Source organism: Coffea arabica, chromosome 2c (assembly GCF_036785885.1).
Source record: "Coffea arabica cultivar ET-39 chromosome 2c, Coffea Arabica ET-39 HiFi, whole genome shotgun sequence".
In the NCBI taxonomy this organism is placed as follows: Eukaryota; Viridiplantae; Streptophyta; class Magnoliopsida; order Gentianales; family Rubiaceae; genus Coffea; species Coffea arabica.
This window is the reverse complement of record NC_092312.1, coordinates 19,949,692-19,974,889: the sequence shown is the minus strand read 5'-3', so window position 1 is coordinate 19,974,889 and position 25,198 is coordinate 19,949,692. Positions and strand designations below refer to the sequence as shown.

The following is a 25,198-nucleotide window of genomic DNA, read 5'->3' as shown; positions in this document are numbered from 1 at the left end:
TTCAGAGCTTATTTTGCAATCCAAATAAGACGAGCAGAAAATTTTTGAATCAAGCTGAGAGTTGAGTTTGCTTATTAGTATCTTTGTCCTAATTATGGTTCACCATCACAGTTCGCGATCTCAATTGGTCTACATTCGTCGCGACATATTGGTTGAATATCGGGTGATACGCACATTATAATATTTAAAAATTTTTAAAAATTTTGAAAAAATTACAAAAATTAGAAAATATAAAAAAAAAACACAATTTTAAAAAATATTCGAATCGACTCCAAGTTTACTCAGATATATCGACCGATATCATACATCACGGATTCAAATCGCCAAATATCGACCAAATCAAAGTGAGTCGTCACGAATATGATAATATTCACAATTCGAGAATCGGTATCGTGCTGATTCCCTCCGTTCTAGTTAGGTATCGGCCGATATGACGAACCATGGTCCTAATGCGAGGGAGGAGAAAAGAAATGCTGAGTTTCAAGGATAAAAACCAAATGCAATCAGCATAAATTTGGAAAAAATGAAAAGTGCATGCATTCAGGCTACAGATTTTTTCAACTTGTTAGTGAGGTTTAACTTTTCTTTCGATGGTACAGTCGTAGAAGAACACACTCAAGCCTGTAGAACAAGTTTTTCCATATTTGATGACCCTACATCAGACTTCTTCTTAGTAGAGATTCCCAACTGCATTCCAACAGAAACTAAGGTCTCAAGAGACCTCTCGCTATTTTCCAAGAGGTCCTCATCTATCTTTATCCGGTCCTGAAGAATACAGATAGATTCTGGTATCAGCAATCAACGATTATTTTGAATACCAAAATGGAAAGTAAATCAATTTACAGAGTCACTGGACATTCATATATCAGGGGGGAAAAAGCATACTGTATCAGAAAGAGACTAAAGACGCACTCTTCACAAAGCTTGCCTACACTATTGTGAAGCTGAGATTCTACTAAGATACAACATCAAAGTTGGAGAAAAATATGGAAGCAAGTCAATACAATATACAGGTAAACTCTGTCATTCCCATTCTTACAACAAAACATTTTTATTGACACCATGCTATTCAATGACAACACGAGTATGAGAAACACCATCCCACCACGTAAATTACATGCAATTAGTCAACGATAAGTGCATAAACCATAGACTCAAAAAAGATGCAGCTTTTCCTCAAGACAAAACTGCAAAGAAACATATACTAATTTTATGCAACAGAAGAGGTTGCTGTATACTAACCTTTTCAAATACACATATAACAGTACTTCCACCAAATGAGAAATAACCAAGCTACAAAAATAGCAAAAACAAGGTCAGAATGCCAACCACATATTAAACAGATATACTTGAAAGAAAAGAAAGGAAAAGAAAAACAAAAAGACAAATGACATTAGGTGAACCTCGTCTCCTTTCTGAACATATTCACCCAGCTTCTTCGAAAAAGTTATGCTGCCAACCATTGTCGCACCAATTGCAACAAATGCCACCTGCAAAGAAGTAGGGAATTCTTTCAGATATCAATACAAAATATTTTAACTTGTTTAAGAACAGCTATTAAGGTGACACACACAGCAAACATCAGAACAGATTTTTTTGCACCCCATCAAGATGGAGCTCCAAGCCCCTGAGTTAGCCAGTACTAGGTTAGCAGCCCCAAATGCCCGTTTACTGCACATCTGTTTGCAGTAGCCATGCAACAACGGTAGATTGAATAGTAATCTTTTTGTATCATCTTAAGTGTCCATGCCTAATGATTGATGCAACTTTAGGTCAGGTGGTAAATCCTTCAAAGATATTAGGAGAGATCCCAGATTTTCCTGTCTTCTTAATATCTTATGCTACAGTGTGCTACTTGGATTCAAGCAACTTCCACCAAATCAGGAAGTACAGCAAGAGACCTACTTTTTGCACGTAAACAAAATTAGCTGGCATATACACAAAGATTCTGCCAAAAGCAAATGATGTTGAACTAGGAATCGATGAAGAAAAGTTCTCATGTTAATTTTGACAAGAATGCCCCAAAATCTTCTATTACGCAAAGAAATTAAACACAATAAAAACAATTAAATTCCTGCAACAAACCTTTCCAAAATCTGCTGTCGAAATGATACAGACAACCCTCTTATTCTCTGTGAAAACGTTACAGTACTTGCTATTTACAGCAATTGGGTTTACCTTCAAGTTATGCACAAAAATGCAATCAGCAACATGGAAAGGCAAGCCCAAAATCAGAAATACCATACAGGTTGTGAACAGACTCAATTTACCGTATACAAGCATCCAGGTATATTTACAAACATTTCAATTGTTCCAGAAACTGGAGAGTGAAAGCGATGATAGTCCTGCAATAATTGGACATTTTGTTTAGCAAAATGAATGCTAAAAACATGCTTGCAATTTATTCAACAACAAAACTAAATTGGAGATATCTTATCACAAACTAAACAAATTTGCTGCTGCAAGTACCTGTGGTGCCAACCGAAATATCACCAAAGTTCCTTCGATGAAGGCACTGGAACATGCTTCATTCCCCAAAAGGCCTCGAATAGAAAACTTTCGACCCTAAGGTAGCATTTGAAATCAGAAAGTATAAGATACCATGCAGCTTGTTTATCTCTCAAGGGAAGAAAACAATTTCCGTGTAAGATCCAAACATTTACAAACATTATAGAGTCATAGACACTAAAGTTTTGCTATCTCTAACTCTACTACAGTGAGAATCTATCTAGTGCCACATCAACCATTTTCCACAGTGTGTTTGTGAAAGAAAGTTTGCAATGTGAATCATAAAAACCTGGAAGAATGGCTTCTGGGATTCAGATTTCACCATGCAAATATGAGGCAAAAAGCAACTACTTCTACTCAAAATACAGTCTGTCAAACCATTTAGGAGTCCCAGCCTTTCTGATTGAGAACAACAGGCTACAAATTGAACCCCGGAGGACCAATATTAATGAATTGGTTATCCCAAAATTGGCAATTTCTTTTTCATATTTTTGCAATATAATTGATGAACAACACATATGTAACTCCTTCCACATGTGGAAAGCACATTTACGTAAGACACTATGTGTTTTAAGCATTTTGCACTTATTCTGCAAGTATTTTGAGAAAAAATTAAAATATACCTTAATCCAAAATCTTAGACTATCATCAGCAGTTTTAAATGCCATGAGACGACAATCAGCAGCACATACAGCAATATCATCACACTCCATATGCGCTATTGGTCTTGCACCAGGTTTTAACTCTCTTATGAAAAATTCATTGAAAGTCTGCATACAGAATATTTTAAATTACAAGTGAGTAAGTTAAGGAGATGAGGCTTTCTGCAGCACAAAGAGTTCATAGCTCTTCTCCCATATGATAATTAAAATCCCATACGCATAGTAGCTGCATAATGTTAGGAGTGAAGAGATCCCTTTGGAGAGGGTTCAGAGACAATATGGAACTGAGGAAAATAATATTTGTCGATCGACAAAGAAATAAGCAATATATTAATTCACTTTTCTGACTATTGGAATTAAGGAGCTGCTCCAGGGGTGCAGAGGCTTCACTTCCAACTTGGAATGAGAAAACAAAACTAGAAGTTCAGAATCAAGAATTGGAAGTGCAAATAACCAAGCAGCTAAGCAAAATGTCAACAAAGGAACAAAGGAAAGAGAACTGAAGTAGATGCTACAGAAGGTGAACAAACAGATAAAAAGTATCTTAACATGGGTAATTCCACTAGTTAACTATATATATATGTATATATATAATACACACACACACACACAATAGATGGGGTTCTCTACATTAATTAGCTGAATAGTTAAGATATACTATTTGCAATCCCAAGAAAGACTTCATTTAGCCGGCATATCAAATTGAACGCTTAAGTGGTCCAAGATCAACAAAGCCACAGCATGTTATCCATTTACCTGATTCTTTTTCTTTTCTGTTTTTCTACTCTTTCTATCTTTTGTTTTCTAAGTAGAGCTCTGATTTATTTACAAAGTCAAGGTAATGTTATTCACTAGGAAAATTCATGCAATGCTAGTCAATTTTTTCCTGAGGGACAGTGCACACACCATTTCTAATTGTCCCAACCCTCTTAATATATGCACAATGCTAAAGTAATTCTTTGCTTCATTTCACCTACCTTAAAATGCTCCAAAGGGTACTTGGCTTCATCCAAATTAAGTTGATCCTGTAACACAACAGTCGATTAGAATCAGTGAACCGAAAAGTCGTCCAAGAATTTTAATTTCACATACGTGCAAATGATTGAACTCAAACAATATTCCACACGAACAACAAAAGCCAGTTAAAAGAACCAGATATCTAACAGAAATAATTATGCAAAAAGCCAGTTAAAAGAACCAGATATCTAACAGAAATAATTATGCACGAAACTGAAGCAGCTCTATCATCCCACGTGTTGTATATGTATAAAGAACACAGAAAATGTCTCGTAACAAAAAAGTTTTTCTTTGACATAATTCCTTATTCAGATAACTCAATTTTAGTTATACAGGTTTCCACAAAGTAATCTCTCTTCATAGCATGAAAATGGCTTTTGCATTTTGATAAAAGTTTAAGATCTTATGTAAGCAGCCTAAACAAGAAGATGGAGGATATGTCGACCAGAAAGCTGTAACTTTATGCATTTTTGAGTATTAGTAAGTCCTATCTGATTTATTAAACAGTTCTAAGAGTTTTACCTTCATCGTTTACCACCTCCCATCCTGACATAGCCAGAGATATGTGGTTAAATTACTGGCCATCCTCACAATTTTCCCTCTTCTTACAATATTAAGAAATATTGAAGTACTTTCAAACATATGAGCACTTATAAATTACAGCTTACTTGTCTTTCAATAAGCCAATCATGATTCTCAGCTTTTATTAGCCAATCAACACAAAATATTGCATAAATTTTCATGAACCAGAACATAGATGCAAGGAAAGAAAATGAAGTAAATCATTCTATCCTTAAAGATAAAATTACACCAGGAGCACATTAGACAAAGTGAGGACAAAGAGAGAAACAAAGAGAGAGAGATCAAGAGCTCAGGGTAAACTAACAGAAACTGAGACAAAAGGAAAGATAATTATGCTGCATATAGCACCAAGTTCCTACTAATAATAGTGAAAGCAATAACATCAATGATCTGATCTTGATCTTTTCCTGAGAACAATAACGAGACGTATTCAAGAAAATGACCCGGTGAATCAAATGAACCTCCCAATCCAAACATTGAAAGCTAATCCAGAACCATGGTAGCTAATCAAGAAAATCATGATAGTTAATCCAGAACCATCCAAGTAAATTAACACAAGGTAAAAGTTTATGCAAGTCAAAGACAAGGCACAAATCACATGTTTAAACATCAGAGCAATGAACTTAATCCCCAACACAACAGCTATTAATCAAAGTCAAAACCAATAAAAAATATGAATATCTACTATTACTAGGAAGGACTCATGCCTTGAAAAATTCAACGAACTTCGGTATATCTTTTGCAGATTCAACAGAATCCATTTTTTTACCCTGCTTTTCTGACATGCTCTGCAAGATATCTTTTGCACCTACACACAAATTTGTATATAATTATAATTACCAAAATCATGGTACCAAAAGAAAACATGATGCTTTGTAGTGATAGAAACATTACAAATTCTTTATCTAATAAACACTAATCAAAAGAAAAGGTAATTAATCTGTTTCAACTATCAGACTCAAAAGATTTTGCAGTTTGCAAAAGCAATACACTGTAATCTTGACAACAACAACCCAAAAGATAGCTTAAAGACAAACCAAAGAGAAATATGAGATATGAGTATCATCTATTCCTTTTGAAACTGGCTTATCAAGTTTGATTTTGAGAATGCATGACTAGCCTGGTATGAAATATCAAAAAGCAGTACCTTGGTCCATGACGCCAAGCCCAACTTTTGATTGATAAATGGCTCTCATTGATAAGACGATCTTGCTATCAATTAACTCCTCTACTAACCTCTTTTTTCTTCTATCAAAAACCTAATGATAAAAAGGTAACCCAATAAGTGACTCATATGAAAAAAACTGATTGAAAGTAGCAATTCCTCGGCCAAAAAATACATAAGTTTTTCTTGCAAATAGTACATATCTAAGTGAACATACAGAAGAAAAGAAGAACCAGATCCTATAAGATATCCGCCTCCATTAAGCATTTCTTGCATTTTCATTCTATTTTCTTTTTCTTGATAACAATCAATTATGTAGCTGAATATCTAACCACTAACCCACAATGAAAAAGCAGTCCCACATGATGAATAAAGGAGGGAGAAACTAAGCAGGGCATGAGACATAAAGAAGAGGTTCCAATACAATATACCTTTGTTTGAACACCTAATCAACCCAGTCTATTCAAATTGTAATACATTATGAGAAAACCAAGTGAGAGCATACCAAAATATGTGATGCACTTGAACCAGACCTCAAACCAATGTCATAGGATGAGAAATGAGCCCATTCAGTTAGTTTGAACATCCACCTAAGTCCATAAAATGATTTCAAAATAGATTTTCAGACAGAAACTATAGAATCCTAATGAAAATGTTCTTTCATTGTCACGAGAAATAAAATACAGGACACAAGATCCTCACCCATTTGCTGCCTGCTTATCGATTAAGAATCCCCCAGTCATAACCTGATTTCCAGTCCCTTCATCAAAACACAGGGTCAAATGGATCATACTGTTCAGTCTATCAGGAACTTCAAGAATTTCGCCACAAACTGGGCAGCAAGTGATTAGTGGTTCTCTGCAACAAAAACCAAAGGATGTAAGATAAGAAACAGGGTAACATCATTCATGTAGTCAAAACCAAATAGCAGGAATAAGACCTAAATGAGCAGAGCCTGATGTTGAAAGCTTGCCAATCAGAAGAACTATAGTTCATGACAGGACTTTATGTTCTAATAAAAGATTTGAAACTTAGTCAGGGCAATTAAATGCTCAAAAAACTAAATTATTACTAAGAGCAAAGATGAGCTCCTGCAGGTTAAAATTTTTCTCTGAAGCAGAAGTTCTGCTATATAACATAGTCAATTAATCAAAGCCTGACCAATTTGACACCTATATATCCTCAGACCAACTCAGTTAAACTATAAAGAGGGACTTACATACACACATTGTCTACAAAAAATTTCCTGAACAGGTATGTAGATGTTGAAACAGAAGTTCTTGTCCCCAAGACCCTGTAAGGTCCTTAGTTCAACTCTCAAGCCCTCCCTCCCTTTCCCCCTTTCCCCTTGTAAGGCTTGAAGTCTTCCATAGAACCAAAAAAACCAAAAAAAAGGATCTTCTTGGTGGCAAGTTCATTTTAGTAACAAGAGTCAGATCACTAAACATTAAGTCCATAGAATGACTAGTATTTACCAATTTATCAATCATGAAAATCATAACTTGCTGAGGTAAACTTTGCAGGAACAAGTAGATGTGTGCTCCTCTTAATTTAAGGAGTAAATATTAGCTTATACTAAATAATTAGGGGTGCACTCAAATGCAACCCACCATGTCACGAGCAGGATCCACATCTGTATCTTTTGTTAACATTAAAAAGTATTCTCAAGGAGAACTTTACACAATCAAACTACCTACATTGTGCTTATTTCAAAGAAGCGGCAAAGACTGTAAAAATCGCTCCTGAAGAATAATTTTGCACAATTCTTTGTTTAGAAAAAGCAGTATACAAATAATTACCGTCAAGGGCAAGAAAAACTGCAAATAAAGAAGCTGAAAATCAACCTATAACAATTTCAATGTTTCACAATAACTTATAGGATCCAAGCAGGAAGTACCATAGCTGTTTTAAATGCATCAGCAACTTCCTTTGATGCAAAGTCCACTAAACGCAAGCATAAAGCAAAAGTTTTTATGAACACCAGGGCTTTTAAAAATTCTATATTGCTTACTTTTCTTGATGAACAGCTAGAAGCTCAGCCAACTCATCCATGCAGACAACACCATCCCCATTCTTATCAGCAGCTCTGAAAAGCTCTTTTTTCTAGTAAACAAGGTCAATGAATTGCTAAGAAAATATAGTGCAATAAAATATAGTGCATTAGACACTATTGCAAATTAACATCTGCTGTAGATTTTGTTTCTTTGTTTCAAGATCCATCTAGTGATAATTATCTGCTTACCAACTATTACAAAAATTTGACACCCTAAATTCACTCCATTTAACATAAAGCATAATAGGTAGTTAACAGTACCATATAACTGAATTAGACCATCAGGAGGGCCTGCTTATAATGATACTTCTTTTATTGGGAAAAAAATGGTCCAAGAAAAGCTGACAAACGGAGAAAAATACGAACTCTGGAAAACACGCACCTTATTAGCAGCCAGTTGATTGCCAAAAGCATCAATTAGATCAGAGAATTCATTGAATGAGAGATTTCCGTCTTCATTATAGTCCTGTATAACGTGATATTTAGCTTCATGAAAAGATGTCAGAGAGCAATAAGAATATATATACACTCCCCACTATCATGATCTATATTAATTGCTTGAAGATTGCATGGTGATATACCCCTCATACCATAACGAATAACAGTAATTGATTGAGTAGGAAAAATCACCCTTTCAACAAAAACTGACAGAATAAAAACAGGCATTGTTTGCGTCATTCCAATGTGTGGATTTCTTCTATGACATATTATCTGGTCTTAGTTGACAATAACTATCAAAAAAATTTCCTTGTCTTTCACCTCTGTGTCCATTGCTCAACACTAGGCATAAAGCAAACAAGATATTTGGACACCAGGAACAACAAGAAACTATGGGTTATAACATACCACTATAGACAAGATGCGCCTAGCAAAATTCTTCTCTGTTTCCATAGGATCCTGTCAATGTTTGTTTAGGCATTAGATAGAAGTAAATTAAGGAGAAATTCAAACTCAGTAGAAAAACTGCTTTACACTTGCACCTCGATGAAGCAAGAAAGAGTTATGGTGCCAACTATCGCTTTAGAAGATGGGTCGAACAAGTCAAATTTCCCAATGTCAGTATCACTATCCTGCATCACAAATTTTTTGGGAACATCTAAAAGCATAAAAGCAAAGAAATCCAAAATACATGTATGAGAGAGAGAGAGAGAGAGAGATGAAACATCTGGACAAATCTAACCCAGAAAAATGAAATAAACTTTACATTAGTTTACCCTTGTCATCAACTCAGACATTAGTCAATAGATGAACGTAATAATGCTGAAAGAATTAACAAACCTGAGCTTAATGACGAAAAAGAAAAAGGAAAGAGTTTGCTAAAGCAAATTAACAACTAGCTTGGCATCCCCCAATTATTCTGAGAAACTACTATCTTCATCTATTTAAACTATAATGCAAGATTAAAGAATTGTTGCTACAAGAATACTTTCAACTTATGTGCATTATAATCCATTAATGTAGAAAGTAGTATGAAGCACAAATGAAAGCTGCAGGCAAAATCATGAATCTGTTTTTTACATGAATGTGATTTTTACGTCTATATGCGGCTGCTGAACCACAGAATTTATTGTCCTACAAAAAGATGGCGATTTGTCTTCTTTAGTTCTTTTAATTAATATTTGTTGAGCCTCCCACCATTCTTCTGCATATAGTACATGAATTACTCATAATCTAAAGTATTCTTCTCACTTCCATGTATGAAACTAAACCAATAAAACTGCAGCCTGTAAGATTGTATTTATCTGTTCATATGAGACATTCGCTTTTGATGCTGAAATTCCCCCTTCTAAAATGGTGTGTATGCTAAAATCCCCCTTGTATTATAAAATGTCACATTCACAAAGTAAACCTTTAGTAAATGTAAGAAAAGCAAAGTGATTTACATAGTCTTAATTAATATCCTAAAATGAGCTGATATAGTCGAGCCAGGAAACCCAGTAACTATTGCTTCACTTTTCCTTTCAAGTTACCAATGGTTGAAGCCATGCACACATATCTTTTTTACTTTTTATTTTTATTATTTTATTTTTTTTGTGAATGATAAGTTGTTCAAGAATCCATATAGTATACCTCTTTACAGAAGTACATTCCAGATGTTATTTCCTTTCTTTTCTTTTGGTTATTCAATTATATTTCGCTGTTGTTTCTTATCTTCAAGAACTCCTAAACTCCAGCAAATTCCAACCACTTTCATAAATGTTTGCAATCCATCAATGGTTCTTTTTTGAGTTCATCTCTAACCCATGCTAAATATAAAACTGACTTTTCCAGATCAACAGTGTAGAAGTTTCATATAACTGGTCTATATTTCACTGGGTAACTGCACGTGTGCATGCACATTTTATAAATCTCATCCTAAATTTGAATCTATTATTCAATTCGGGGAAAATTTTTTTTTCTCCATTAGGTGAGTGTAAATGCCCATAAACATGTATTAGAATGTTTAATAAGTTTTTATCATGTCTTATTGTTTGAGAGATGCCTCCTTGCCATAGGCTCCACATTCATGATCCTTTAATAACAGGCAATGTACCACCAAATATACAGGAGTGAGAGAACGAGAGAGAGGGAGAATTAAATTCTGAGTTAAGCTTCCTTAAATCTTTAAAAACTCCCAAAAAGAGTTAAAACAACAAACAAAAGAAGAAAGAAAGACACAAATAGTCAAATGGAGAAACAGAACTCAAAATGAACTGAATATTTATTTATAACAAGCTAGTTTTATTTACTTGAAAACATGAATGCACAGTAATCATCAAGATACTAGATCGTTTGTTCTGCATGACTGTCTAAGCTGAACTTGGAACTTGCAACATTCATCAAGCGTCCATTCATTTTCTTCCAGAAACAAATCAAGGGACATTTGTCAACATATAGTCCATTAAGGACACTCTCACCGACAGATGATGTATATTCTCACCTGAGTGAGGAATTCAAGTAGATCGATCTCACAATAGCCGACAAGATTGTTCTTGGACAATCTATTTGTCTGCATCACAGCAAAAAACAGTGAACCAAAACATACAGAGATCACTAGCCATTTGAAGATACAGCATAGAGAGACAACAAATAACAATGACAGTTTAGACAAAAAAGTTCGAACATTTTTCTGGCAATTAAACAATGATAGTTTAGACAAAAATGCTTAAACATATTTCTAGCAAATAAACAATGAAATTCAAAGTTCATGTAAGGTAAGGAAAAAGAAAAACTAAAAAAAAATGAAAATTGTTTCACTTAAGCATTCGAGAAGAAAGCAATAAACTTCTTCTTACTATAGAAATCTAAATAGGATAAATCTAAACATTGGGTATTTGCAGCCTCGCAAATAGGACCACTTAATAAAATTTTCAGCATCAGGAAAAGTTCTGCTCAGAGCCAAAAAAGAATAGGAGATTTCACAAGTAAAAAGAAATTCAAAACATCTTATATGGTCCATCACTTAATTGTCAGTATAGAGATTACTGTCGATCAGTATCAGATCTACCAAATCTGACATGTTTCCCACTTATATCCAGAAGAATAGTCAAATACCAAACCTTAACAAAGGCACTGATTCTACACACCTCAAATACAGATATTCTTGCTATATGTGCCCCATTTTTTTCCAAAAGAAGCTTCTTCTCCTGTAAAGAAGAACATCACGATATTTATATGCAGTAATTGTGACGAAAAGAGAAAACTTTGCAACCTAAATTTTCCCCCTAATGATTTACAGTATAAAAGCAGTTACTTTGGTTAAAAAGGCTGGATGCATAATAACTCCTGATAGGAAGTCAAAAGGGAGAAAGGAAGATTACAATTGCTGAAACAGTAATGAATCAAAAGCCACAGAATTGTACATAAAGACATTACTAACATAAGACCTCCTTCTCCTCCCCACCACCAGCTTCTCTCTAAAAGGTCAACACATGGTTTAGCAATCTTCTTCTCTCTTTATCAAGTAATAAGCCACAAATCAAGTGACAACACGCATTAAAGAGAGAGGGAATAATACATAGAAAATTAATTTAAAAATTACATGATCTCAGTGACATTTTCAACATCAGTTAACCTTTGCGAACAAAAAACTAAACTCTCTCAAAAATCTAGAATTCATTTTTCAGCATGGACAAGAGGATCCAAAACAACATCCTAAGGCTTCCCCAACTCCTGCTGAAAACTTACGTCAATTCAAAAACAAAGGAGACCACTGAATATCTTAACCAACGAAGTCATGTATCCTACAAATAGTCTTCGTTTTTAAATTTTAACTGTCACTAATGAAGTACATTCTTCTAGAACCACAAATGCCTACATCAACTTGACTAAGAGTTTATGTTAACAGACTGCTCAGCAAATATGCTTTTGAAGTGAGCTAAATACATTGATGGATGAATTTATACTAGCTGCAATGAAAGTTCAAGTGCCAAAGACCATACTGCTTCAAGTTACTTACAGAATTCCATGTGGGCTTGTCAGTCCTGCTCAATCAATAAAACAGGGTCAGCACATGCACATGAAAAATTTGAATCTCACAAACAGAAGAAAACATCAAGGAATAACAATTTCAGTAGATGAGCAATCTCAAACATGTCCATTAGGTAGATAACGATTCTTTGTTGTTAAAAATACAAAACATGTAAGACAGGAGGATAGCCTAAGAAGAAACAAGTAATATAAGAATAAAATTTCCAAGTCATCACAAAGGAACATAATCAAATGACTCATTCTGTTTATCATGTCAATATGACATCTTCACCTCCATGTAAAGGAAAATTAACCTCTTAACCTATTGTTTCTCCCTGATTACAACTGCTCCAATCAAATGACTGATTTCCATTTATCACATGCACGTGACATCTTCACCTCCATCCAAAGAAAAAACACCCTTCTTAATATATAGTTTCTCACCAACCACAAATAGTAATTACAATAATCTAACACATTTTTTCAACCAAAAAGCCACTGAATTTTGCAAGCATAATGCCACAAAAATTTATAAGCAACAACTTTCCATCAATAGCAACCACCTGTTGCTATCTCGGGGAGCCCTTTCTATGATTTGCAAACAAAACAAATGAATACCAAAAGTTTTAAAAATAAAAAAAAAATAAAGATCAAATCTTTTCTGTAAACTCCTATACTTGCGTTTCCTTGGGACGAGTAACTGAACCTTTGCTTGGCTGAATTAAGTAACCTAAATATCAGCAATAAGCCTGCAATCTAGATGACCTTCCCCAAGTGTGCAAAACCATCAGTCCCAGTCGTTGAGCTCAGACCTGCCATGCTGACCTAAGGACGATGGCAAGAGATTGCCACACTGAGACTAGCAAAGTCCTAGTCTTAGCCTCTAGTCCACAATGCCAATTCATCCCTGTTGGCTCATGACCTACCTATCAGCGCAGTGTCTCACAAGAGAAACTTGGATCCTACTCCCAAGTCACTAAACCTTGCCTAAGGAGCAAAGGCTACTGAGACCACTAATAGTCCTGTGAGCGCTGAGGGCCTTAAGACTGAAGGCAACTGCAAGATTGCCCCAGTGACTCCCACAAGACACTTGGTCACGCCTCCTAGCACATGCAGGAATATGCAGACTATCAGTAGCACTCTATGGACATGATGCTTCGACTACTTTTTACGCTCGATAAGGGACAGAATACAAGACAAATGGAAGGAGAAAATGGATCCTAATTTGAGGACTTCATCAGATGTAAAGAAGAACTCATGCTAATATTCTTCCATTTAGTGTTTCTCTACCACCAGCAATCGGACAAGTCATATGAGGTTCTAATCCCACAAAAATCCAACAATAGAAAACCCATTTGCATGTTCCACCAATCTAACCATCTAATCCAAAGAGATGAATCCTGTATGTAGGGATTTACTATTCCCTATATGCTAAACGCCAGCAATAATCTAAATATCTCTCATACTAGTTTTAAGTCTAGATCATTTAGCATGCACGGTTAAGGCATCATACTCAAAAAAATAAACACAGACAAATTTTTTCACGACTACTACTTAACTGATCAGTTACACAAGTTCTAAAGGTCTGCTCTCCAAGAGTAACACAAGCCAGCCATTTGTCCTTGAATTGCATTTCAGCCTTTCCAAAAAAATAAAAATCAGACTAAAAGTAAACACCGGTAATAATCATAATAAGTACTAATATTAATTGATATATAGTATAAAATGAAGAAAAAAGAAACTTGAAGACGGAAAATACAGTGATGAGACGAAGAAGGGCGATGCCCGCAAAATCCTCTTCTTTGAGGAGTTTAGTGAGGTTATGTGCAGAGGAGACAGTGGCGCCGGCATGGCGGTGGTGACGACGGAAATGGGAGCGGCTTAGATGAAGCTTTTTCTTGATCCTGTCAGCCCGAGAAGAACCATCACCTCTTGCTGATTCATCTGAAGACGACTCCATCCCGGCTTTCGAATTGCCGTGACCCATCTCTAGTCTCAAATCAGTAGTCACTCACTGCTGGTCTGGTGCTGGTCGCTCACTCAAATGAGCTTGTGGTTGTCAGTTGTAAGTATAGAGATATTTTGGGGGCAGAAACCACGGAGTTTAGATTCCAATCCATGTAATATCATCCTACATAGTACAGAGCGCGGGAGACAAGCGTAAGTGGGATGAAGACGGGTGATGGAGAAAGATCTCGACTTGTTCTTCTCTTGGCGGAAGACACACTGTACCCTTTGGCTGGACAACTTTCAAAGTCAAAGGCTGGCCTCAAAGTCCTTCTGCGGATATTCTTGTTTAGGAGTTAGGACACAATGGCCCAATGGGTTGCAAGATGGGCGCGATTTAGGTAGGATGAAGAACATAATCTATTTCCGTTGCCTTTAATCAAACATGCAAATTAATGGAAAATGGCAAAGCTTACATGGTTATGGGACTTTATCGCATCAAGTTCATGGAGGAGGAGCTTCTGTTTTTCTTTGCAATAGCAACGCCTTCAATTTTTTTTTTTTCTGTCAAAAGCAACGCCTTCAATTGGACTCGTAATAAAATCCATAACCTCCAACGTTTCAACTTTCAACTGACAGAACCAATTGGTATATTCTGGCTTGCTGTAGCACCTTGTCAACCTAAGGTAGACTAAGTGCTTAGGAACTTGCCCGAAGGTGTGTGTTTTTGCTGACATGTCAATTGGTGATTTGCTGAAAAGTTGTCGTCCGCCATGCGCCGTTCACGTGAGCTGCTGCTTGCAATTGGGCTGTGAATTGCGTTTGTGAGCCACCGACTGTGTTTGTCCGTTTCCTTCAACCCACTTTCGCACCTTTATTTTCTTTTTCCTTTCTTTGCTTCCTAAAGAAACCCACGTGGGTTTGGTAAGAATTGACTACTCCATGCTTCAGAATTCTGAACAGTCCTTTCCTCTCCTCTCAGTCCATGGTCCCTCACTCTTCAGCATCACCGAGACGCCCCTGATCTTTTCCTTCTTCATGATCATCATCTCACTCTTCATTCTTCCATCTTTTTTTTTTCAACATCATCTTCATCTTCTTATCTTCTATCTGTCTTGGTGAGAAGAAAAAAAATAATTTTTTGCTCCGAGCTTCTTTCTTCCTCTGCCAAAAATAATCTAGCCATTTAATTTTTTCCCTTTTTTTGAGCGAGATGAGGAGTTTAGTTGTAGCTTTTGGAGCAAACTAATGTTGTTTATTTTTTTTTACATTGCAATATAAAAGGCCTTTAGATGTTTCTGCATCTGCTTGATCGTCTTCCTCTCCTCTTCTTCTCTCTTATTATTATTTTTTTGGTCAAAAACCTCTTCTTCCTTTCACCATTTTTCTATCTATGCATGTGATAAGCAAGTGATAGAGACAAATCTGAAATCCTTTTAGCTATTGAATCTGAACATTTTGAGATTTTTCTTTCATTAAATTTTCTGTTCATGTTGTTTTCTCCTTTTACTTATCTGATCTGAACTTGACCTTTTTTTTTTTGTGATTGCAGGTGGGAAAAGTTTGTAGATTTCATGTTTTTATTTTGGTAAATTAAGTTTTGGTTGTAATTTTCCAGGTTTTCGGTATTTGAATCCTTAACAAGAAAATATTTGGTTTTTTTTTTCAGGTTTTCGGTATTTGAATCCTTAACAAGAAAATATTTGGTGCCTTCTTAGTTTTTGGGGTTTCTTTGACAAACAGCCAATAGCACTGTAAGTGATGATAGAGCCCTACTAATTTAGATACTTGTTTTCAATACCTCTTCAGATCTTGCCTTTCCCTTTTCTTTTACGAGAACATCATTTATTTATTTTAGTTTACAAAAATTCCAATTTTTTAAAATAAAATTCCTGTTGATTTGGTTCTGAGAAGCTAAGATTGGCTTCTAATCGTCTAATGGGGATAACATCTTGCGAATAGTCTAAATTATAGTAGATTTACTGGTCCCTAAAATGGTTTCTATCTTTGTAGCAATAAAAAATTTGATATGATCTATTGGTCTTTCTAGTTTCTTCATTTGTTGAAAAGGTATACTTAATTTTTTGCAGCTGAAATAACAGGAAGATGTTAGGATTCGTTTGCATTTAGATCCCATTTTCTTAAATTATCTTTTGTTCCGTACTTTTTGTTATGTTATTAACATACATCACTACATTAAAGGCGTGAACAAATCAAGATTCAATCATTCTAAAACCAGTTCATGGAATAGTAAGATTTTCAAGTTAACAATGCTATATTTTTCCTTTTTTTCGGCTTTTGGATTGAAGGGTGGTCACTATTGGATAGGGTTGTTCTTTAATTTTAGCCTTAGGTCCTTCATTATTTGCATGCTGCTAATACATTATTTTTGAATGGTGGATACCTTTTGAATTGTCTCATATATGTACGGTATTTATTTTTGAAACAGCTTTGAGATTTTTTCCCCTTTTTTCTTTGTACAGACTATGATCATGTTGCGAAAAACACTTCAAATTTTTGGTGCTATTGTATTATACAAAGAACTCAATGAGTTTTACCAAATCATAGACTTATTGGGTTGTGAAAGACATTACCACTAGAGGTCATGGCTTTCTTTTTTCTTTTCATTTTACAGAATATCATTTTTTCCATAACTTTTTTAAAGCTTGTTGCTCTGTGAATGTTTTCCTTATGAATGGAAAGTACCAATTTGAGACATTCTTCTCAGAATTTTTTGGAAGATCTTGAACCTCTGAACTCTAGGCAACCAAAATAAGATAGGTAAAGCATAGCTCTTCATCAGTGAAATTTCCTATCATTTTATGTCTATGCTACCATTTTCTCTTACACTTTTCATGATTAATTTTCATATAAGTACGGATGTATAGCAGTTAATACTAATATTTTTATGGCCAGTAATAATTCTCTGATGCATTTCTTTAACCTAGAATTCCAAAGTTTAGATGGGTTCTATAGGACAAACATAACTAAGATTTGAGAAAGTCAATTTCATGTCAGTAATTCTAAAGACTTATTTAGAGGTGCAAAGGGAGTTCAATAGTCACTTTTTTGTTTTAAGATTTTGACAATTTGCAGGGCCATTCAAATTTTAAGTTTTTTTGTAATCTGAACTAATGTTGTCAAGAATTTCTCAGTTTGACATTTCTTGAATGGTGTATATTGGTTTATCCTTCCATTTTTTTTTTTTTTTGCATAAATGTGTCTATTCATGAGCAATTTGCTCTTAATTTTCCTTTTGATCTGACTATTTCTTTGTGTTTCCTTTTGTTTCTTGCTAGGTTATTACAGGGATGGATGGTAATTTTTTTGGAAAAGGGTGTAACTTTCTGGCTGGAGTATTACAGCAAATGAAAGCTATAAATAGACTAATTTATTTTATTTCCAATTGGGCTATGATGATATAATTTTGGTTTCTTTAGATGTATTTCAGGTTTTAAATTGATTGCCATATCTTGGCGAGGCAACCCTGATGGCATTTGGCTTTCATTCTCCCCTTGAAATGCAATTGGGTCTGCAGCCATGGCGGTACTCTCATCTCTGCCTGACTTTTGCCAATAGACCTGAGCCTTACTTTAAATTATCATAATAACTGCTTAATTTAATTAAAGTTTTGATCACTGATTCCTTTTTTTCCATTTGTATTATAATCTTCGGATCATGTCAATTTCTAATGTTTTTATTGGTTGTTTTAACCTTTGAAAAAATCTCTAGCGAGCTATGCCAGAAATTCTCAGGTGTGCTACCTTGGTTTGCAGTTATAGCTCTTTCATTATATGATGTTTTACTTGTGACAAAGTTTTAGCTTTTTCCTTTTGCTTTATACTATTTTCATCATGCTAGAGAAATTGCTTGATGCTTTGGTACAATTTATATAGTGACCCAAATGGGCTTTTGTCAATGTGCTTTAAATTTTTTAGAAATTTTATGCTCAAGTGCAGAAACTATATGAAGTTAGAATGAAATATCTAACTAAATATCTCAAGTATTTGAGAGGTCTTGCAAGCCTGTACGTCTTAATAGAGAAGTAAATATGATATTTGATGGTTGCTTTTTATAAAAAATAGTGAATACTTTTTTACTTAAGTACACAAAGACTGGTTAGTTTGGAAAATCTATTCGGGGCCTTTCTTTTTTCCTACTTCACAACCCAAAAACAAGAAAGAAAAACACCCTGTGTTGCTCACATAGTGTTATTTGGGTAGAAATTCTTTCTCCTCATTTTTTTTCTCTTTACGCCAATAGGAAGATAACATGTTCATAATGATGGGTTTTGGTAATGTTAAATTGCATGTTTTATAGCTGTTTAGTCATGACAAGGGATTAACTGAGACCTTTTTAGGTATCTGCATTTGGTTTCTTCCTTTTTTGGTCGGTTGGGTTCTGAAGAATTAGATAAATGAAGCATTTTGCTTTTTATTTTTTGTAAACTTTATTTATTGGAGAAATAGGGATGGGCATTGCTGCAGTTATGCTACTTTCAAAGGACTGCATTCGATGGTCTATTGTGAGGATAGAGCCTTGTAAATCTTGAGCAATAATATCCGGCACTGAAATTAGTGAACTTTACTCGAGATGGGTTCAAAGTGAACTACATGAGGTAACATGCTCGAATTAAAAATTATCAACAGTTTGTTTTGTTATATGCCTAATTAACAATTTATGGACTTGACTATTTACATCTGGGATAGATAATATTGTCAAAATTCACAGTGAAAGCACGCTTTTCTTTGTGTTTCACATTTTTTGCTAAATAGATAAAAGTGAAAGAATTTTTGTTATGCAGTTCACCTTTCTCTGTTTCTCTGTTTCTCTGATTTGAATGATGAAATGATAATATGCACGTATTTTCAACTTTTAGCTTCCACTATTTGAAATTTTCTGCACTTTTCCTTTTGGTTTAGCTTGATGTTCTATTTTTCATTCATGTTGTGTTGGTAAAAAGGTGGCATGAATGATAGGTATCTCCATGATTTATAGGCCAAAATGTATAAGCTATTTTTTGCCTTTCTATTCTTTATTTATTTATCTACCATTCATGTTTTGAGGAAAAATTGGCTGGCAAGACGTATTATTCAAATATATGATGGTTGCTCAAAATGGATATGCTGTTTATTTGCTTTCGATTCTTTATTTATTCGTCGAGGATTAATGTTTGAGAAAAAGTTTGAGTGGCAAGAGGTCCTTGTTCAAATATAATGATAGCTCAAACTTAGGAGTATGGAATGTGCTCTTGATGGCTTTATTTTTTTCGTTGGTACTTTAGTAGCTTCTTGAAATTTTGCAACGAAGCATGGCAAAAACTGCTGGCGCATTATCAGTGGTTTAACTAGATTGTCATTCTAGTCGTGGTTGTTAAATTCAAATATGATTCTTTTTTGATAGGATTTGAATGATGTTTAGATGGTGGAAACTTGGAAGCTAATGAAGTTTTGTCATGAATGCTGGATACTTTCCCTTCTCTCTACTATCTTTAGCAAATAGTCATTATTTACTTCCAGAATCACTTACTATAGTATAGATATCAAATTTTGTGATAGTTCTTTTTAATTTTTCAGCACTATTGCATAGTTCCAACAGAATTGGCTGACTGCTCTAGACGCTGATCAAGTAAAGACTAGAGGCATTTTTCTAGATATAGCTGCAAGAGAGCACTTTTCGATGAATGTATCTTAAATTGTGACTTATTTCTTTTTCACAATTAATGACATGCATAGTGCATTGGGAGAGCCTACCTCAATTATATGTGTTATTATACTCTTCAACTTTATTATTATTATTATTATTTAACTCTTATCTGTTTTGGTTTACACCTAAATTAATCACAACTGAAATGTCGACAAAATGCTTCAATTATCAACCACACACAGAAAATTATATAAAAATGATTTTTAATTGGAAAATGCAGCCATTGAGGGCTCTGGGTATATTAACCTTGCAACCTCAGCTCTGGGTACACTAACCTTGCAAACTCACACCGCGCGTAGTGCGCGGTGATCCCCTCCTAGTCATCTACAAATTACATAACATGTTACGAAACTTACCGCTTAAATTTCCACTGTAATTTGAGTTAAACGTTATGGGGGTGATACGTGGAACTTGACGCATCCGAGGACACCTCAAATGCATAGTGAAAGTAATCTATTTTTTGTCTTGTTAAAAAAGAAAAGGTGTAACCTTTATATACCTTGCGCAATAGTGAGAAAGAGCTACAAGTCTCCCCACTTTCCCAGGGATGACGCATCGCATGGCTCTGATTAAAACCTCTCCTCTCTTCCATCTTTTCTGCAAAACCCCTTCAGCCCTTTCTTCCTACACAGGTCCCAACTGTTTCAAATCCCTGAAACCCATAACAATCCATGCTAAGTTCCAACCCCAGAGTACCTTTTCCATGACAAAGACTACCAATTTATGCACCGCATCAGCCATCCTTCAAGGCCCCTCCTCCTCTTCTTCAGCAATACCCCATAAGTCCAGGAAGAAAGCCCGCAGCGAATCCCTGCTGCGTCACAAGCTCGATCAGTGCTCTAAGCGCGGTGATTTAGGCGAGGCCCTTCGCATTTACGATGAGGCAAGGGCCGATAATGTTCCCCTCAGCGTTCACCATTATAATGTTTTGCTTTATTTGTGCTCTGCTAGAAGTAATAGCAGCGACGATATTAGTTTAGAAAAGGGCTTTCAAATTTTTAATCAAATGGGGTTGGATAATGTTGTCCCAAATGAGGCAACTTTTACTAGCGCTGCAAGATTAGCAGCTGCTAAAGAAGACCCAGAAATGGCTTTTGATTTGGTTAAGAAAATGAAGAGTTACGGGATTGTTCCGAAATTGAGGTCTTATGGACCTGCATTGTTTGGGTTTTGTAAGAAATCAATGGCGGATAAGGCTTTTGAGGTTGATGCTCATATGGTTGAGAATGGTGTTTTAGCCGAGGAGGAGGAGCTTTTGGCCCTATTGAGGCTTAGTTCCGAGGAAAATTTAGTCGAGAAAACTTATGAATTTATGCATAGGATGAGGTCTACAGTTAGACAGGTATCAGAGGAGACTGCAGGTGCTATGGAGGATTGGTTTAAGTCAGAGACTGCTGCTGATGCTGGATTGAAGAATTGGGATGTGGAAAAGGTGAAGGAAGGCATAGTGAAGGGAGGAGGCGGCTGGCACGGGCAAGGGTGGCTGGGGAAAGGGAAATGGAGTGTGGTTAGGACTGAAATGCAGGAGAACGGAGTATGTCATTCATGTGGAGAGAAGCTTGTTTGCATTGATATTGATCCTAAGGAGACGGAGAATTTTGCTAATTCAGTGGCTAAACTGGCTTGTGAGAGAGAAGTAAGGGCGGATTTTGTGAAATTTCAGGTATGATGTTACTTTATTGAATCTATAGGTGCTTCAGTGGAATGATATTTGTGCTTGCTGCTTTTTCTGTATTTTGCCCCTATACGGTTAGTTGATCCAGATAGCTGCTATATCCTTTTATATGCTTCAGTATATCGATAGTATTTGTCATACTAATATGGAAGGTGCACCCTCTAGGAATGGCTCGCAAAGCATGGACCTTTTGATGCAGTGATAGACGGGGCAAATCTTGGCCTCATTAATCAAAAACATTTCAGTTTCCAGCAGGTAATGAAAGATTTTTTTTTTCATTCCTGTGTTAGTTGTTGGAGAGCATTAACAGAGTAGTTAAACCTAGTTTAGGGGAGTTAAGTTTGTGGGAACTTCATCTCTTGAATTTGTCATAAAAAACACAAGTGGAAACATTAAATCTGTTGAACATCTTTATACATTGAGATTGTCTTTCAACGACCTTTGGCCTTTTTCAAATTCTTTCTTGGTACAGCTGAAACATGTTGTGAATCAGTTACGCCAAATGAGCAAGTCAAATAGATTGCCACTTGTTATTTTGCACAGAAGCCGCGTGTTTGGTGGTCCTGCTCAGTACCCTAATAACAAGAAATTGTTGGAGAGTTGGAGAAATGCCGGTGCACTTTATGCTACTCCTCCTGGTTCAAACGACGATTGGTAATACTCATTTCTTTTGCCTCATGTCTTATACATTTCTAACACCAATTCCGTCTACACGGTAATTTAAGTTTTAGTTTTGATTACTATACTTTGTTCTGCTTGCTTCAGTGTTTAATCTTGAGCTGCATATTCTAGAGTTTTCTATAATGCAAATTCCTTTTAGAGGGTTCTTATTTGCTTTGCTGATCTTACTCGAATTGTCTTGAAGAGCTGAGAAGCAGATGAATCTGCTGAGTTCCAACCTGAATAAGACAGATAGTACTTTTGTTTTCATTTGACACGTGTCCAAGATTACTCAGATGATAATCAACTGCAGTTGTTGCAAAGCTTATGTTTTCCTGAAGCGCTCATAACCAATGGAATAATTGAAGTTGTAAAAAACCCTATCACGATACTTAGGTTCAGTTATTACTTTCGTCATCAGCCAGTGATGATAAGCGGCTAATGATCTCCAACACAAGGGTTGTTATCCGAGATACAATATAAGTTCTGATACTACCACTTGTTGCTCGGAGGTTGAGATAATTTTGGTTTTATTACTTCATATCAAGTCCAAGTCAATCAAACTTCATTAGTATGCTGAATTTTGGCTCCAATATGCAGAATTCCTTTGTCAAAAACTTGTTTTGTAGGATTTCTGCTGCATGTACTTTGTCCCATATGAGTCAATCAGTTACGAGTTCAAGATGTTTGTTGAGACTATAATTATCATTCAGTCAGAAAATTATTTGGTGATGAATTCCTCACGTTGCCAATTCTTGATGAAAAGCTGATGGTTCTTAGTCGTGTTTTGCATCTCATATTTTCCAGGTATTGGTTATATGCTGCTGTTAGTTGTAAATGTTTGTTGGTGACAAACGATGAGATGAGGGACCATTTATTCCAACTACTAGGGACTAGCTTTTTCCCAAGATGGAAAGAGAAGCATCAGGTTTTACCTTTTTCCTATCAACTTTGAATGACAGATAACCTTTAGATAAACTGTTAACAGACAAGAAAAGAGAAAACTGAAACTCAATAGTTTCTACTATCAATCATTACCTATTGCATATGGCTGTCCTTACTTGGTTGTACTTCTTTTACCTTAGACAAAGTGGACGGAGTCTTTTTTTTTTTTTTTGGTGGGTTGGAACAAAGGGAGGAAGTAAATTTGATAGATCCTGGTGGTTGCCAAGTGCAATGTCCTGGGTATTTTTATTATTGTGCAATTTGAATGTGTTCTTTCATCTTTGAAATTTGAGTTTTGGAAAAATCTTACAGAAAAGTTAGTCATTCTTCTTTGGTGAGACTTTCAGCAGGATAAAATAGACGACCATACTTGTGACATGGACTATTCTGCACTTTCGAGGCAAACATGATATATTGAGACTTTCCACTGAACTAATTGACAGCTTGCATGGAATTTATGTGCTATATATCTTGCTCATGGGAGAACAATGTACTTATACTTTTCCATTAGAAACTCTTTTTTTTTTGTGTTGTGTGTGTGTTTGTTTTTTTTTTGGGGGTGGTGTGGGTTTCCTTGGCATTAGTCTGTTGAAGTTGGAAGCCAGGGAAATCCAAATTTGATGTATGAAAAATAAAAGCCACAATCCATGCGGGGAGTTGTAACTGGTGGAAGTAAAGAAGTGAAAAAAGATAAGTCGTGGATTCTGGATTTTGTCTATTCATTTCACAAGATCTATGCTTAGGTTGAAAGGTTTTGATCTTCATGTAACTTATTATGTTCATCTTCCAAAGCCATAGCTGAATGTCAATCTTCGGAAAGCTATTTATTTATTTTGTGTCTCATGTTGATGTTTCCTTTGGATGGCAAAAAAAGAAAAAAAATCCTGATTCAATTGGTTTAGTTAGTATCATGTGCGGACAAATTTGTTCATCAGTAGCAGTATAACATTTCCTCATTGTTGTCTTTGATGTTGTTAATTGGCAGGTGAGATTAACTCCCGCAAGACCTGGACTTACCCTTCATATGCCTCCACCTTATTCGATAGTTATTCAGGTGACTTGATATGCAACTATCTTTATTCTGCTAGACGTCTGACTCCTGCTATCTTCTCATGTTCAAATACCATAATGTCATGGGTCTTGATAAATGTGTGTTGTGGTTGCAGGAGTCAGAACAAGGTAGTTGGCATATACCTACTGTCGCAGGAGATGACCTTGAAACCCCGAGGAAATGGGTGTGTGCTACCAGGACAAAGAAAAAAAATCTACATTCCATCTTCAGCTGAATACTGTGACCAAATCCATTGTAGTCATATAAACAAAGAAGGGAAGGAAATGAAATTTCGTATCAAGGCATCTTCATCTGGTTCCTATAGCAGTATCAGTTGCCTGCAGCGGTAAGAACAAGAAATGAGAAGATTTTGTCCTCGGTGTTGGCCATTCTTGAAATTGCATATAAGAATAGTGCCCTGTGAATTGCAGATGTTCCACATGAGCTTTGGAAGTGGCAAGAATCAAAGTGCAGTAAGCCTGACAGAAGAGCGCAAGACATCGAGAACCAGCCAAAGAGTAGGAGTAGAGGAGCAACCTTTGCAATTATATTATTGCTTCTTAAACAACTATAGTCCATAGTAGCTTCACTACTGAGATATGTTTTTGACAAAAAAAAAAAAAGATATGTTGTTGCAAATTGCCTTGCGATTATTACTGCATGTGGATTACCAAATGCAAAACCAAAAGTTGGGTAATCAAATGCCGCTTTTGTATATATAGGCTTGTAGTACTACAGAGGTATCTTAGAACTTTTACGGTCATCAAAGTATCCGGTG

General features: G+C 35.6%; 2 protein-coding genes across 24 annotated transcripts; one reads left to right on the top strand and one right to left on the bottom strand.

The window, feature by feature from the left end:
• Window positions 1-478: 478 nt before the first annotated feature.
• LOC113726688 (phosphatidylserine decarboxylase proenzyme 2) lies at window positions 479-15,037 on the bottom strand. Of its 3 annotated transcripts, XM_027250536.2 has the most exons (22): window positions 14,860-15,037; window positions 14,196-14,716; window positions 13,996-14,075; window positions 12,426-12,450; window positions 11,554-11,613; window positions 10,908-10,976; window positions 8,968-9,057; window positions 8,834-8,884; window positions 8,370-8,453; window positions 7,946-8,037; window positions 6,637-6,792; window positions 6,440-6,524; window positions 5,917-6,028; window positions 5,477-5,577; window positions 4,148-4,195; window positions 3,132-3,278; window positions 2,470-2,565; window positions 2,271-2,345; window positions 2,086-2,178; window positions 1,404-1,490; window positions 1,243-1,293; window positions 479-765 (listed from the first exon to the last, which is right to left on the bottom strand). In XM_027250536.2, the coding sequence occupies exons 2-22, from the start codon at window positions 14,421-14,423 to the stop codon at window positions 616-618; spliced, it is 1,980 nt and encodes a 659-aa protein (XP_027106337.1). In that variant the 5' UTR covers window positions 14,424-14,716; window positions 14,860-15,037; the 3' UTR covers window positions 479-615. The 3 variants fall into 3 exon arrangements, with proteins under 3 accessions (XP_027106337.1, XP_027106336.1, XP_027106338.1); XM_027250535.2 differs by having other exon boundaries at window positions 14,196-15,037; XM_027250537.2 differs by lacking the exon at window positions 3,132-3,278 and having other exon boundaries at window positions 14,196-15,037.
• Window positions 15,038-15,244: 207 nt separating this feature from the next.
• LOC113726690 (proteinaceous RNase P 1, chloroplastic/mitochondrial) lies at window positions 15,245-25,137 on the top strand. 21 transcript variants are annotated; one of them, XM_072075057.1, is made up of 12 exons: window positions 15,245-15,971; window positions 16,053-16,137; window positions 17,683-17,701; window positions 17,835-17,929; window positions 18,116-18,138; window positions 18,853-21,752; window positions 21,930-22,019; window positions 22,237-22,418; window positions 23,205-23,352; window positions 24,355-24,423; window positions 24,536-24,766; window positions 24,852-25,137. In XM_072075057.1, exons 6-11 carry the CDS (start codon window positions 20,637-20,639, stop codon window positions 24,653-24,655), a joined length of 1,725 nt encoding a protein of 574 aa, XP_071931158.1. In that variant the 5' UTR covers window positions 15,245-15,971; window positions 16,053-16,137; window positions 17,683-17,701; window positions 17,835-17,929; window positions 18,116-18,138; window positions 18,853-20,636; the 3' UTR covers window positions 24,656-24,766; window positions 24,852-25,137. The 21 variants fall into 21 exon arrangements, with proteins under 21 accessions (XP_071931158.1, XP_071931159.1, XP_071931156.1 ...); XM_072075058.1 differs by lacking the exon at window positions 18,116-18,138; XM_072075055.1 differs by lacking the exon at window positions 18,116-18,138 and having other exon boundaries at window positions 17,824-17,929.
• Window positions 25,138-25,198: the final 61 nt, after the last annotated feature.

Bases quoted from the DNA above. Each gene is read 5' to 3' on its own strand.
- LOC113726688 (XM_027250535.2), bottom strand. From the start codon at position 14,423: ATGGGTCACGGCAATTCGAAAGCCGGGATGGAGTCGTCTTCAGATGAA. The intron at 6,793-7,945 runs GTAAGCAATATA...TTTTTGTTGCAG, and splicing joins CTAGCTGTTCATCAAGAAAA to AGAACCACTAATCACTTGCT. The intron at 766-1,242 runs GTTAGTATACAG...TGTATTCTTCAG, and splicing joins TTATATGTGTATTTGAAAAG to GACCGGATAAAGATAGATGA.
- LOC113726690 (XM_072075058.1), top strand. From the start codon at position 20,637: ATGACGCATCGCATGGCTCTGATTAAAACCTCTCCTCTCTTCCATCTT. The intron at 22,020-22,236 runs GTAATGAAAGAT...TTCTTGGTACAG, and splicing joins AACATTTCAGTTTCCAGCAG to CTGAAACATGTTGTGAATCA. The intron at 23,353-24,354 runs GTTTTACCTTTT...GTTAATTGGCAG, and splicing joins GATGGAAAGAGAAGCATCAG to GTGAGATTAACTCCCGCAAG.